Here is a 12128-nt window from a genome sequence, read left to right as displayed (position 1 = left end):
TGAGATTATTTTTTGTCATCAAGGGAATTATATTTACAGCTGCCTCACTCAAAGCAGTGTGAAAAGTATTACCCGCCAATGCATTTACTATTTTGTCACATGTTTCCGTCAACAAAATCTGCAGAAGTCTTGAGCTCTAACCAAGTAGAAACAAGGAACTTCCTACACAGTGTCAAGTAGACTGTCTCTCTATATATTTAACTTCAGAGTTCAGTACCTGAAAGTGATTTTACTGGGCAGTTTTGGGCATGCTGCAGTGTATCTGAGACATGGGGTACTGCAAATCACCAGCAGTTTTAATCAGTGCCTATTTCTCTGCTGAACAGGTTTTATGCAGTGAAAGCTATGAACTGCAACACATCCACTCAGTGTCTCATACAGCAGAAGTTAAATTCTGTGTGTGACTGAACTTTAAGATTTCAGCTCTTTTTTTGGAGGGGGGGAGATAAACAACTAAAACCTAAACAACCAAAACAAAGAAACACCCACTCTTTTATAAAGACAAAAGGGCTTTAACTACATCAGGACTGCTGCCAAATCTCAAGACATCAAGAGGGACTGGAATAGCTGATGCTCTAAGTCACCAGACAAGTTTATCTGCTATAACCTTCTCTTTCTGAGAATTACAAGCTGGTGCTGAGTGCTAATGATGCACAGATTAGTGTGCACTGGAGGTGGAAATACCAGAAAATCTCTGGAAGGAAATCAACACACTTAGTTTTTAAGCTGATATAAGTTTGATTAACCATTTAGTTTTAGTTGTAAAAAATGTAATTATTCAGACATCTGTGCATTTGAATTGGAGACCTCAAGCTCTCAAGGCCTGAGTGAAGCAAGCTCAAGAAAAACCAGAAAACTTCAACTAAAATCAAAGCACTCCACCACATCCACAGTTTCCCAACAAAGCTGTAACAAATCCATACTCCCATCCCTGGCTCCAAACACATAACCAATGTGCAGCCTCTGCTGGGCTAAGATGCTTTTTAATTACCTTGCACATCTTCTCTGCAAGAACCACTTTGCTGATTATATTAGGAAACATAAAACAGGATGCAATTTTTATGGTCCTAACTCAGAGTATTTGATTCTGTTATCTGTAACCCTTTTTTGACTGAACTTCTTTAAGTTTACAAGCTTGTATTACAATTATGACCTTTTACCTTTTGTGCTTTGATGGGTCCAGCCCGAGGCTGTTTCTGTCTCTGCTCTTTGGGTTCTGGTAATTTGTCAGTGGACTTCTCAGACAGCACAGGACCAACTTCATTGTCACTGCCACTGGAAGCTGGGGCTCCAAACTGAATGGTTTCTATACCAAGATCGACTCCACCTTCTTGTCCAGGCTTTGTCCCCTGGTCAAAAAGCAAACACTTAACCCATTCTCAAGAACTTCTGTGTCAATACAATGACAATAGTTCAGAAAAGAGCACAAAACATGCTCAGCTGAAAACCACTAGAAGGGTACTTTTATCTTCTGCAGAAGTACCCATTCGTGACTGCAACAGATTTGCAAGAATAAACAATATCTGAATGTACACTTCCTCCTCAAGTCTCTAATTGTTAAAGGAGCTCAAAAAAAAAAAAAAAAACAGTGAGGAAATATGTAAACATCACCAAGATCAAGAGGAACAAGTGCAATTCAGATTCAGGCACAATATTCTATGGGAAGTTCAAAATTTGATACTTAATTAAACAGAAACAATAAAAAATATAAAAGTATTCCCAGATCTCTTGTGCAGTTCAAATGGTCTCCTACAACAGCTGTCTCAATATCCTTGATGTTTAAAACAATTAAGACCAAAAAAAGTACCAGGAAAGTAAAACCACAGCACTTTAAACGTAAAATCTAAGGCTATGCAAATTCCATGGGAATATCCACAGATAATATCATTATAAAGCACTGACTGCTTTTTCTATCTCCTATTTAAGAAACACAAAATTCCCTTTAGTTCCTTGGAGACATCCTGTTTCTGTCCACATTACTGATCTCTACACAAACAGGCAAACTGGGCAATATCTTTCCTTTGGAAATGCAATGAATAACAGTAACAGCTATCAACAGAATCTGTGAATGGCTGAATTATTATCAATAGAACAGCTTTTCTCTGATGCAATTCTAAAACCACCAGCCTATATCCCATGCTTCTGTGCTATCTCCTGACTTCATGGAATTCTACACACATTAACTGCATTCCTGGATAAATAGATAATCTGTGCCCAACCCCAGTGAGATATAATTTGGGTAAGCTTCAAACACAGCTACTCTTCTTCCCCTCATTCTTACCTCTGGAGATGGAGCTGAACCAAAAGATGTCAGAGGCTTGTTCCAGGCACTGACTGAAGGTGGCTGAGGTGGGCTAATGGGTCCCACTGGCAATTAAGAAAAGAAAGTTTTAAAACTCCTCAATGTTGCTAGAGGTATTCAGATCAATGTACTGACTGGCTGAGAAGTAAATTACAGATGTCTTGAGTAAATAAGCTTTAATTAACCTATTCAGTGGTTAAAAATGTGCTACCTTTTCAGTTGCTTTCAAGTGGGGCAATTAACATGTCTGGAACAATGACCAAGTCTGACAAAACAGACTCCTCAAGGGAGTCACAGTTGCTCATTTCTTGTGAGTGAAGAGTACAGTAACATTAATTACTGAATAATACTATACTGCAAGCCCCTCATTTTGGAGGTTACTATGCTGCATTCGGGTATGCTGCCCTCATTCCCTGTGCAGAATCCATCTGCAGGTAAAAATACAACCAGAGAGCCAGCTGGCCATCAGCTTTCTCTAAATACGATTGCTTCCCCCCACCTCAAATCCACAAACCAGCACTCACGTTTTTTGGAGATGTCATTCAGAACTGCTGTAGGAGGCACTTTGTTGTCCCACAGTTCAGCTCCCAGGCTGTTGTGAGGCTGGCTGTTCTGCAGGACTTTGCCTGACACGGTGTAGTCTGTGCTGGCTGTCCCTGCAGCCTGGCTTTGTGCTGGAACAGGAGCCTGGGGCTGGGCTGGAGACTGGGCTGGGCAGGGAGGCTGAGCCTGAGCCTGTGCCTGCTGAGCAGCTGCAGCCGCTGCCTGCTGCTGCTTTTTGGCAAATCTGGGGGGCAGCTTGGAATTCTGACCTCGGCCTTTTTCGCTTGATCCTTTTTTGGTCCAAACCTGTAACGAGAAGCCAATTTTATTCTTCCAGGTGACAATATGTACAGACAGCAATTGCAGAGTGCAAAATGCAAAAAGCAAATTGATTAACCCAGCCTTACAGGACATCTATTGTTTTGGGGGGGTATTTAACAACAGGAACAAGGATTTCTCACTCATTTTTTTCTTGGAAATCAACTGTTAATACAAGCAATAATGTAAATCTTTATCACAGTATGAAAAATGGTGTTTTTATCAGTTTGCCAATTTCACCTTCCTGACAGTGCCCAATTGAGAAGCGATGAATCCCAAGGTGACTAAATAAAAATTAATTTTATTTACTAAATAGGAACAACTTTAATATTAAGCATTACTAAGCTGTTATATTTAGAAGGAGAAAATACAGCTTTTTTGGAAGGAAGTTTCTGCACCCCTGACAACATTCCCAGTACTGCAAGCAGCTTTTTCCCCACTATAAATGCTGGTCTTGTACCTGCACTGTTTGTTCTTCCTTCTTTCTGCGCTCTTCATCTTGCAAGCGTTTTTGCTGCTTCTTAGACACCACTTCTGTGAAACCATCATCATTCAAGTTAGATTGGGAGTCTTCAACTACTGTCACTTCAGGGTGATCATCAATGATCACAACACCTATAGGAAAAGGAAAGGTATAGATGCTGCTGCTTCAACAGCTTCAGGTGCAATGCACCAAGCCAGAATTGGCTTTGGAGTGGAAGTTACTTCCCCACAGACAGAGATGGGGGCCCTGATCAATGGCAAGCTTCTGCTTGCCATGTTTTTTGCTGCTGGGCTCAAAGGCAAGGAGTTCATATTTTAAGAACTTTAAAACTGGAGCTTCCTGTACCAGATTCTCCAGGAATTTACTAAAACACAGTAATGAATTATGAACAGCCCTCCTAGATACCACGTCTAAGCTCAGCAGGGATAACCACTGCCTTTATTTTTGAAAATTAACTAAATTATGTGAATGTGATGGAGAATGGTAGGAATGAAAGGTTATGATTGCACAAAATTGTTCTCATCTACATGTAACAATTAGTTTGCCGCCTTTTAAAGGCACATACATTATTAGGTATCACAAAGATGCATACAACTATTTTACTGTTTTAAAAAATTCATTTTTTTTAATGTTTTCAAACATCTAGCTCTATATGCAACAAAACTAAGAGAACTTATTAAGATATTATCAATACATACTTGCATAATTATTAAGATCAAATTGAGACAAGGCATCCACTTTTTCCTTAGGCTTCTTTGGACCAGCCTTTGGTTCTTCTCTCTTTTTGCCACTTGCATCCTTGGTGGTCTTCTGTCCTGCAGCAGTGACACCTCCATCCTCCTGATGTACAGAGTTGCCATTGGTGGGATCAACACCAGGCACAGGTGCTGCCTGCTCTTCAAATGGCCTGTGTTAGGAAAAAACATTTGAAAATTATGCCAAAGAGAACCCCTCAGGAGGGAATCAACAATTTAATTCATATCCCAATGTAGGGCTGTGTTTACTGACTTCTTTCTTAGTAGGGTCCAGAGTTTTTACTTTCAGCTCCTAATGAGAAGCTCAACAGCAAAAGCTGTTTGGGGAAAATGTCAAATGCCCTGCTGAATCTTCCATCAAATTCAGCATATGGAAAAATAAAGTTTAATCTAAATGGTAAGCATTTCTCAACCTGTCTGTCCATGTCAGGTGATTGATCTAAAATGCAGCAATTTATATAATAACTGCAAAACTGCTCACATGAGCATTTCTGTTTGCATCCAAATCTCGAGAAACATAGCTCAACTCAGAAATAGTACTGCAGTCTTTTAAAATTAGGCTTTTTTAGCATTGTGCATACAAGAACACTCCACTCTCAGCTTCAGGTTCCAGGTGTCTGTATATAAACAGAAAAAATAGAAGGTATAGAGCCATGGGTGCATGTATCAGTGTCTTTTCTACCACTCTATGGCTCTGAACTAGCTGCTTATGGTTTCAAACCACAAGAGGATGACAGAAGGTCACCACCCTGTGTGCTTCCCCACAGAGGCTGGGTACTCACCCTCTTTTTCCACTTCTGGGAGGAGGACCACTCCGCCTTTCACTCCGGGGCCCTGAGAAATTCCTCCCTGGCTTAGCTGGCCCATTGTTGCCACGTCGGTTCTGACGGTCTATTCCAGGCCTCTGACTAGAGAAGCTTCTCTTGGCTATTTCCCTTTTTGGAGCTCCAGCGTTTTCTCCTGCCTTTGCAGCAACCTGTGCTGCTGCATCTGCTGTTTTCTTCTCATCCCTTTCCCGTCTCTCATTGAAGTCGCTGCTTTCCGAGGCTGTTTCCCACTCCTCGTTTGCCTGGTCTGAAGAATTCTGGTTGGACAAGTCTGGTGTCTTACTTCCTGACACATCCAGAGCAGGGTTGGAGGGCTCATTAACTGCATTATTAACCGTGGCACTTGCTGTGGAGCTGGTCACCACCTCACTGATCTTCGATGCGGCCTCTCTCTCCTTTAGGCGCCTGAAGCGTGGTGGCTTATCCTGCCTTGGAGGCCGGGCAGGCCTCTGTCGTCGTGGCCTCTCTCTGTTTGGATCAAACTTTCTCTCAAATTTCGGAGGTCTTTTATCAATTGGTATGGGACCATAATGCTCGTTTCTTCTGGGAGGCTCCCCATCTTCTGGTTTAATGATCTCTGTTTGCCTGGGGTTCCACTGATTGTCCCTGTAGGCTGGTCTCCTTATTGTGGATGGACGTGGAGGACGTCCCCCGGGATCCCTGCCACCACGCCTATACATTCCCCCTCTGCCTCGTCTAGAAGGCTCTCCTTTAGGAAGAAATCCTGGTTTGGGCTTGTTCTCATAATCTCTGATGTATGTTTTTTCTAGGGATCTGTTGTCTACTCTGATACTGTTCTCAGGTTTGAATGACAGGGGCTTTGGAGGCTTCTTGCCATCAGCTCTTTCTTCTCTTTTTGGGTGCTTGCCCTTGATGATGCTGTCTTTGTCTGAGAGTAGGGTGTCACTTGCGCTCTCATGCACTTCGCTGTCAGAATCTGTCTCCGAGCCATGCTGGCGCCGCCGTTTCGGGATTACTTCAAAGTCAGAACTCTCACTACGAGTTTCACTCTCTTCTCTTTGCCTAACAGGCCCTGAAGGCACATGCTCTGATCTAGGCTTAGGATCTCTGTAGTGTGGGTACTCTCTATTATGGCCTCTACTGCCCCGACCACGTCCTCCGTAAGAGCCCCTGTAGCTACGGCCCCTAGAATAATACTCGCCACGACCTCTGCCTCTGTATCCCTGATCTGGGAACCAGTCCCTATCCCTGGCCTCCTTCCAGTATGTCCTAGGTGGTAAGCCAGGCTCTCTTTTCACTGGCCTGGTTTCTAGGCGTGGTTTCTCCACCACCTCCTTGCTCACCACCTTCTCAGCCTGTTTGTCCTCCTTGCTGGCAGGAGCAGGGGGCTGTGTGTGGGGCGGGGGCTGAGCGGCCGGTGGGGCGGCTGGGGGCTGTGGGATGGCTGGGGGCAGCTGGGCAGTGGCTGGCTGGGCAGCTGGGAGCTGCTGCTGGACTGTAGGGGCAGGGGGCTGCACCACAGCTTTAGCTGCTGCCTCGGGCTGACTGCTCTCCTGGCTTGCTGGTGCTGGGGCAGCATCCTGGGTTATCTTCTTAGCCAGAGGAGTGCTGCTGGAGGTGGATCTCTCGGGCTCAGCCTGAGACTGCGGCACTTGAGGTGACTCCTTTTTGTCACTTTTTTCAGGCTTGCCTGGTTTTTCAGTAGCTGTCTTTTCTCCTTCCTTCTCCTTTCTCTGCTCGCGCTCTTCTCTCTGTTCACGCTCTTCCTTCATATCCCTAAGCACAGGTTTCTTAATGGGACCTGATCTTCTCACTGGTCTGTCCCCACCTTCATCTCGCCTGCCATAACCTGGCCTAGGACCCCATCTTGTTTCAGACTTAGGTTTGAAAGTTTTCTCAGGTTTTGGTCCTTCCGATGTTCTATTTGTGATCAAAATTTCTTTTTTTGGTTTAATCTCAAGTCTCTCAATTGTCTCCTTTGTCTCAATAGGTCTGTTACTTAATTTAGGCATATTTGCTGCTGTGTCACTCCTCTGGTCTTCTGATTTTAGAGAATGACTAGAGCCATGGGAAATGCTTCTCTTCAATGAAGAGTGACTTTCCGCCACAGGCACCAATTCTTCTGGAGAACTACGTGTCACCTTCTCAGTCACTCCTTCAAAATTAACTGCTGTGTTAGCTGTGTCAGTTTGGAGAGGTTGTACATCTTCCAAAGGCCTGCTTGGGAACTTCTGTATCTCTACCTCTCCTGATTCTCTGAAAAATTCTGTCTTTGGATGAGAGTCCAACTGGTTGTGTTCTACAGGATAAGCACTGGCAGGGACAGCAACTCGTTCTTGCTCCAAGTGTGCCTCAGACCTAAGCAAAAAGCAATTAAGAGTATTAGCATGTGGAGGCAAAATTTATTAATACATAATTTCTCAAATCAAATAATTTTCTATTAAGGATCCATGTCAGCTCTAGGAAGTAACAGGAAATAATTTTTAATGGAGCCACCAACTATTATCCAGATGGCAGCAGAACAAAAAGGATTTCAAGAATTTCTAAGAAGCAGAGGAAAATCCTGACAATTCACCATGAATCAAAGGCTAAAAGGGACTTTTGTTTTATACCACTTGTACTTAACACACTACTTCTGGAACAAATACACATCAGACAAAAGTTCTCTAAAACAAGGAGAACAGAGAGAAAATGGAGGAGAACACTGTATGAATGTTCCACAAAACTGCAAATTCAAAATATTCTGGCAATCACCATTCACCTAGGCTAATGATCCTGAACAAGGAATAAATTGTACTTCTACACCCTGCTACAGAGCAGGGTCTTCTGTTTTGTACATCAGCACTTTGCATCCCCCAGTCACAACTCCTCCTTTCAAGTTTTGTGTGAAGCTACAACCCAGTCAGTTCAAGAGTGTGAACCTGTTACAACCTGTGTGAACTTGGAGACTGGCACAACTCAGGCTTACCTCAAATCATCAGGCTCTTCTAAGACCTTGGGAGGAGAAGTGGACTGCTGAGATTCTGTGTGGGGGTAGGGCTCTGAGCCCCACATCATGCGTGGCTCTGACAGAGGCACGCTGTGCTCCCTCGCAGAGCGAGCCATGTGCTCAAACGAATCTGAACCAGCTGCTGAGCCCTCCAGCTGCTCTCTTCTCATCAGTGGTTTGGGAGGCATAATTCCTGTGGCAGAGTGAAGTTCAACAATTGAAACAAATTTAACATTAGCAAAGAAACCGATCTCAATACAAACAAAGCTTGTCAGGAGGTACCAAGGAATGCTGTTCTCTCCCCTCCAATCTCCTTCCCCTTTGACTGTCTGTGTTGAAACCAAGTGTCTATTCCCTGCCAGCCAATCTCAGACTGACTAAATCACACACAACACTTGTATCCCATGTCCCAAGAAAAGAAAAAAGCTGTCTGCTTTCACTATAATGGGAAGAACCAAGCCTGTGGACCTGTAAACTCATGAAGACTGTGCTGTAACATCTGAATGGTAAAAGGCAAGGAGAATGCACACACAGGCAGGTTTTTATACTCTATTATTCCAGCTTTTTCCTTTGTACCATTACAAAGAAATTCTGTAGTTTTCACTATCTCTGCTTAGCCTGCTATTTCCTCAATTCATTCCTTGCACTCACTGAGGATACCCTTTCCCCTGCTCTTTAGCTGGGCAGGTATCTCCATTACGTTACATGACAAACTTCCATTATTTATGCCCAACAGCTTTCCTAACTGCAAATCAGATGGCCATGCCACAAATTAAAAAGGACTTTTTAGGGTCAAGAACCTGAAACCATAGATTTATTAAGACTCTGGAGCTGTTAATATGTAATATAAAAATAGCAAAGTTTCATGGGATTTTTAAAGAAGCAATGTAGTGCCAAGTGCTAAGATGTAATGAAGCACAAATGGTAAATACCCTTTTTCTCAGTTCAACCTAACTCTTGCCAGCTTTCTGTCTGTAACAAAGAAAGGCTTATGATGACATTCTCAATCATCATAACTGTCACTCATATGCCTTGCAGTGTGACAGCTAAGATTTTACTTTATAGTCACACGTCTACATTCTCAGATGACCACAATTTTAGTCACATATGACTACAATCTGTTTTGTCTCCAACATTAAAATAATGTGGATTTCTTCTTAAAAATGCACCAATTCACTAAACAAGGTGTGGTTAAGGAAAGACTTCTAGCTCACAATCAAATAAGTTCAACACAAAAAAGTATTTACAAAAGGTTTACCTGGATGAATAGGAGGCATATCCATAGCAGGTCTTCCTGACATCATCCGTGGGTCCATGTAGGATTGCATCATGAGCCAGCGGGGGTCAAAGCCCATGGAAGCCAAATGCTGGGGATGGGGCTGCATGGGCTGGTAAAGGGGTCTGTGCTGGGGTGGTGGGACAGGGCCACTTGAAGGCTGGGAGGGAGCAGACTGTGGAAGGACACCTTGCTGCTGTTGCTGCCACTGCTGCTGTTTCATTTGCTCCTGCAGATGAAAAACCAGTATTACAGGACTTTTTGATAAGATGAAGACTTGAGCACAGTTCTAATACTCCTTGAAAACAACAAGTATAATTATCTCCAGGACACCAAGTATTCTGAAAGTTAATTGTTAACATGCATCAGGATGATGTAGGAGAAAAGGGAGAAAACCAGACTGGACAACTTACAAGAGCTACAGTTTAACTGCTGTGCAGCTGAGACACAGAACAATCTATACTTTGTGCATGTCATTAATGTAAAGTGCTCCTCAGACTACAGGACCCATGTTTAACTGTGTCACACCCTTTTAGGAAATGCTGCAGAAATAATCAATCATCAGACTTCAGGTTCTGCAGGCAAGCCCAGGCCAATGCCAGTGTGGGCCAGTTTCAAAGCCTCTCTTGCCTTCTGCTCACTTACAGACCTTGCAAGTGACAAGAAGTGTTTCAGGCAGAGCAATTCCTGCCAATATGATTTTCTAGAAGCTGGGAAGCAAAAACTCAGGATTTCTGAATCTCCTGTGGTCACTTTCTTCTTCAGAAATGAGGCAGAATACAGCATTCTTTAAATGAGCCTCCTTTTAATGAACTGGTTTTTTTTACCTGCTGCCTCTGAAATCTTGGTGGTAATGACTTCTGGAACTGCTTAGAATAGCCTGAGGAAACAGCAGGACGAGGTTGGGATCCCGAGTCTGGCTCATTCTCATGAGTCACCTGTGAAACCTCTTTCTCATTCCGACCACTGTCTTGTCGAGTAAAGACTGCTTGATCTTCTAGAAAAAAAAAAACAAAACAACAAAACCCCCACCTATGTGAGACAACAGTCAATCTTTAAACTGACAATTTTACCAGAGTATCAGCTGAAGAATGTTCCCAAATGCCTGCCTTCTCTAAGTTCATAATTCCAAAACCAGAAAAGGCACAAAAAGTCAAGGACAACCCTTCAAAACAGAACAACTGCTGTTGATACACCTCTGTATTTTTTAAACTTAGATACATTGGGAAATCAACCACTGGCATTCAGGTTGCAGCTATTATGTGATTTAAGAAGTGCTGTATCGATGACACTGTATCACATTTGGATCAACTTTTCTTCATTAAGTAAGGTTTGGTTTTACAATCAATTTTATCCACTTAAATCTAATATAATCTTACCAAGCACAGTCTAACAGTTTTCATGTGGCATTCAAGTTTCAGTACAAAAAACGCACCCCATTTAAATAGGCGCCCTTTGTGTCTGCTTCTCTAGGCTTGCTGAAAGAACAGAATAGCTGAAATAATTTGCATTGCTTTTTAAACAACATGGGTGGCTGACCCTTCTTTAGGAAGAGAAGAAAGCTTGCTTTTCTTTCTGTATTCCTCAAAGTCCAGCCTAAATCACAGAAGCCATTCTCCCCCCATATCTTTTGATGAACTGGGCAAACAGGCCTAGCTCAAAAGACAGTTATCAACTGTAATTCACCAGGAAAATAATTGGTCTAGATGCATTAGGTTAATTAGGTATGCAAATGAAACTGCTAGACAACAGCTATGCTCTGTGACTCAGCTTTAAGAAGGACAACTCCTACTTGTGTGCAAGCATTACCTTTTTCTTCCTTGTTATTCTTGGTTTCACTTTCTTGTTTTTCCACTACAGGTGTTGCCACACGTTCTACAGGCTCAGGAACCTCATGTGCTGGTTTCTCCTCTTCTTTCTCTTTCTCGTTCTCCTTCTCTTCTTTCTCCACCTCTTTTTCTTTCTCTTTCTCCACTTCTTGTTCTTTTGCTTTCTCCAGTTTTTCTTTTTCTTCTTTTTCCTTTTCCTTCTCCCTTTCCCTCTCTTTCTCCTTTTCCTTCTCCCTCTCTTTTTCTCGCTCTCTCTCCCGCTCCCTCTCCTTTTCCCTCTCCCGTTCCCGTTCTCTCTCCCTCTCCCTTTCTCTCTCTCTCTCCCTCTCTCTGTCTTTCAGAGGGTCTTCTCGGGAGGGTTTTGTCACGCAGCCGAATTTCTCGTTTAACCGTTTGAGCTTTTCAGCACAAGCTGCTTTTCGCTGCTCTTCCATTCTCCTCTCTTCCTCTTCTCGCCGCTTACGGGCTCGCTCCACCGCAGCCGATATCTCTGACTGCTGCCTTCTCCTCTGCTTCCAAATTTCATCTTCATCTGGTACTGGTTTAGGAGGAAAGGGTCCCTGCCTTCCCATCTGCCGATCAGGGGGAGGAGGGTGCTGCAAGAAGAAAATCAACCAGATTGAACATGTGTTATGTAAGCAGCCAGCTGAAATACTACATTTTAACTATTTGTCAACACACGTATATCTGCATGGCATCTTTAAAAAGCAAGACTTGGAAGAACAAGTCAGCCCCCACCTTCCTGATCTGGTTCAAACTCTCACAGCCTGAACTCAGAAAGGAGAGGTACAGAATTGCTTGGGCTCATGTCTGCTCTCCTCCCCATCACCATCAAGGTGAAGTG

General features: G+C 43.2%; 1 protein-coding gene across 19 annotated transcripts in view; it reads right to left on the bottom strand.

Annotated features, from left to right (window-relative positions):
• The window catches only part of PRRC2C (proline rich coiled-coil 2C), a 68720-nt gene that overhangs the window by 27252 nt on the left and 29340 nt on the right, over positions 1-12128 (bottom strand). For 17 of the 19 annotated variants that reach the window (XM_085586834.1, XM_021545877.3, XM_021545881.3 and 14 more), the window contains 10 exons: positions 11265-11880; positions 10283-10452; positions 9438-9684; positions 8159-8372; positions 5185-7548; positions 4346-4554; positions 3624-3778; positions 2827-3151; positions 2282-2367; positions 1161-1349 (listed from right to left, as the gene is read on the bottom strand). In XM_085586834.1, coding sequence (XP_085442960.1) covers positions 1161-1349; positions 2282-2367; positions 2827-3151; positions 3624-3778; positions 4346-4554; positions 5185-7548; positions 8159-8372; positions 9438-9684; positions 10283-10452; positions 11265-11880 — 4575 coding nt within the window. The remainder of the gene's footprint in view (positions 1-1160; positions 1350-2281; positions 2368-2826; positions 3152-3623; positions 3779-4345; positions 4555-5184; positions 7549-8158; positions 8373-9437; positions 9685-10282; positions 10453-11264; positions 11881-12128) is intronic. The other 2 variants (XM_021545882.3, XM_085586840.1) reach the window with 1 other exon arrangement.

This window comes from Lonchura striata, chromosome 8, assembly GCF_050655825.1.
Source record: "Lonchura striata isolate lonStrDom1 chromosome 8, ASM5065582v1, whole genome shotgun sequence".
Taxonomy (NCBI): domain Eukaryota; kingdom Metazoa; phylum Chordata; class Aves; order Passeriformes; family Estrildidae; genus Lonchura; species Lonchura striata.
This window is presented reverse-complemented; position numbering and strand designations above follow the sequence as displayed.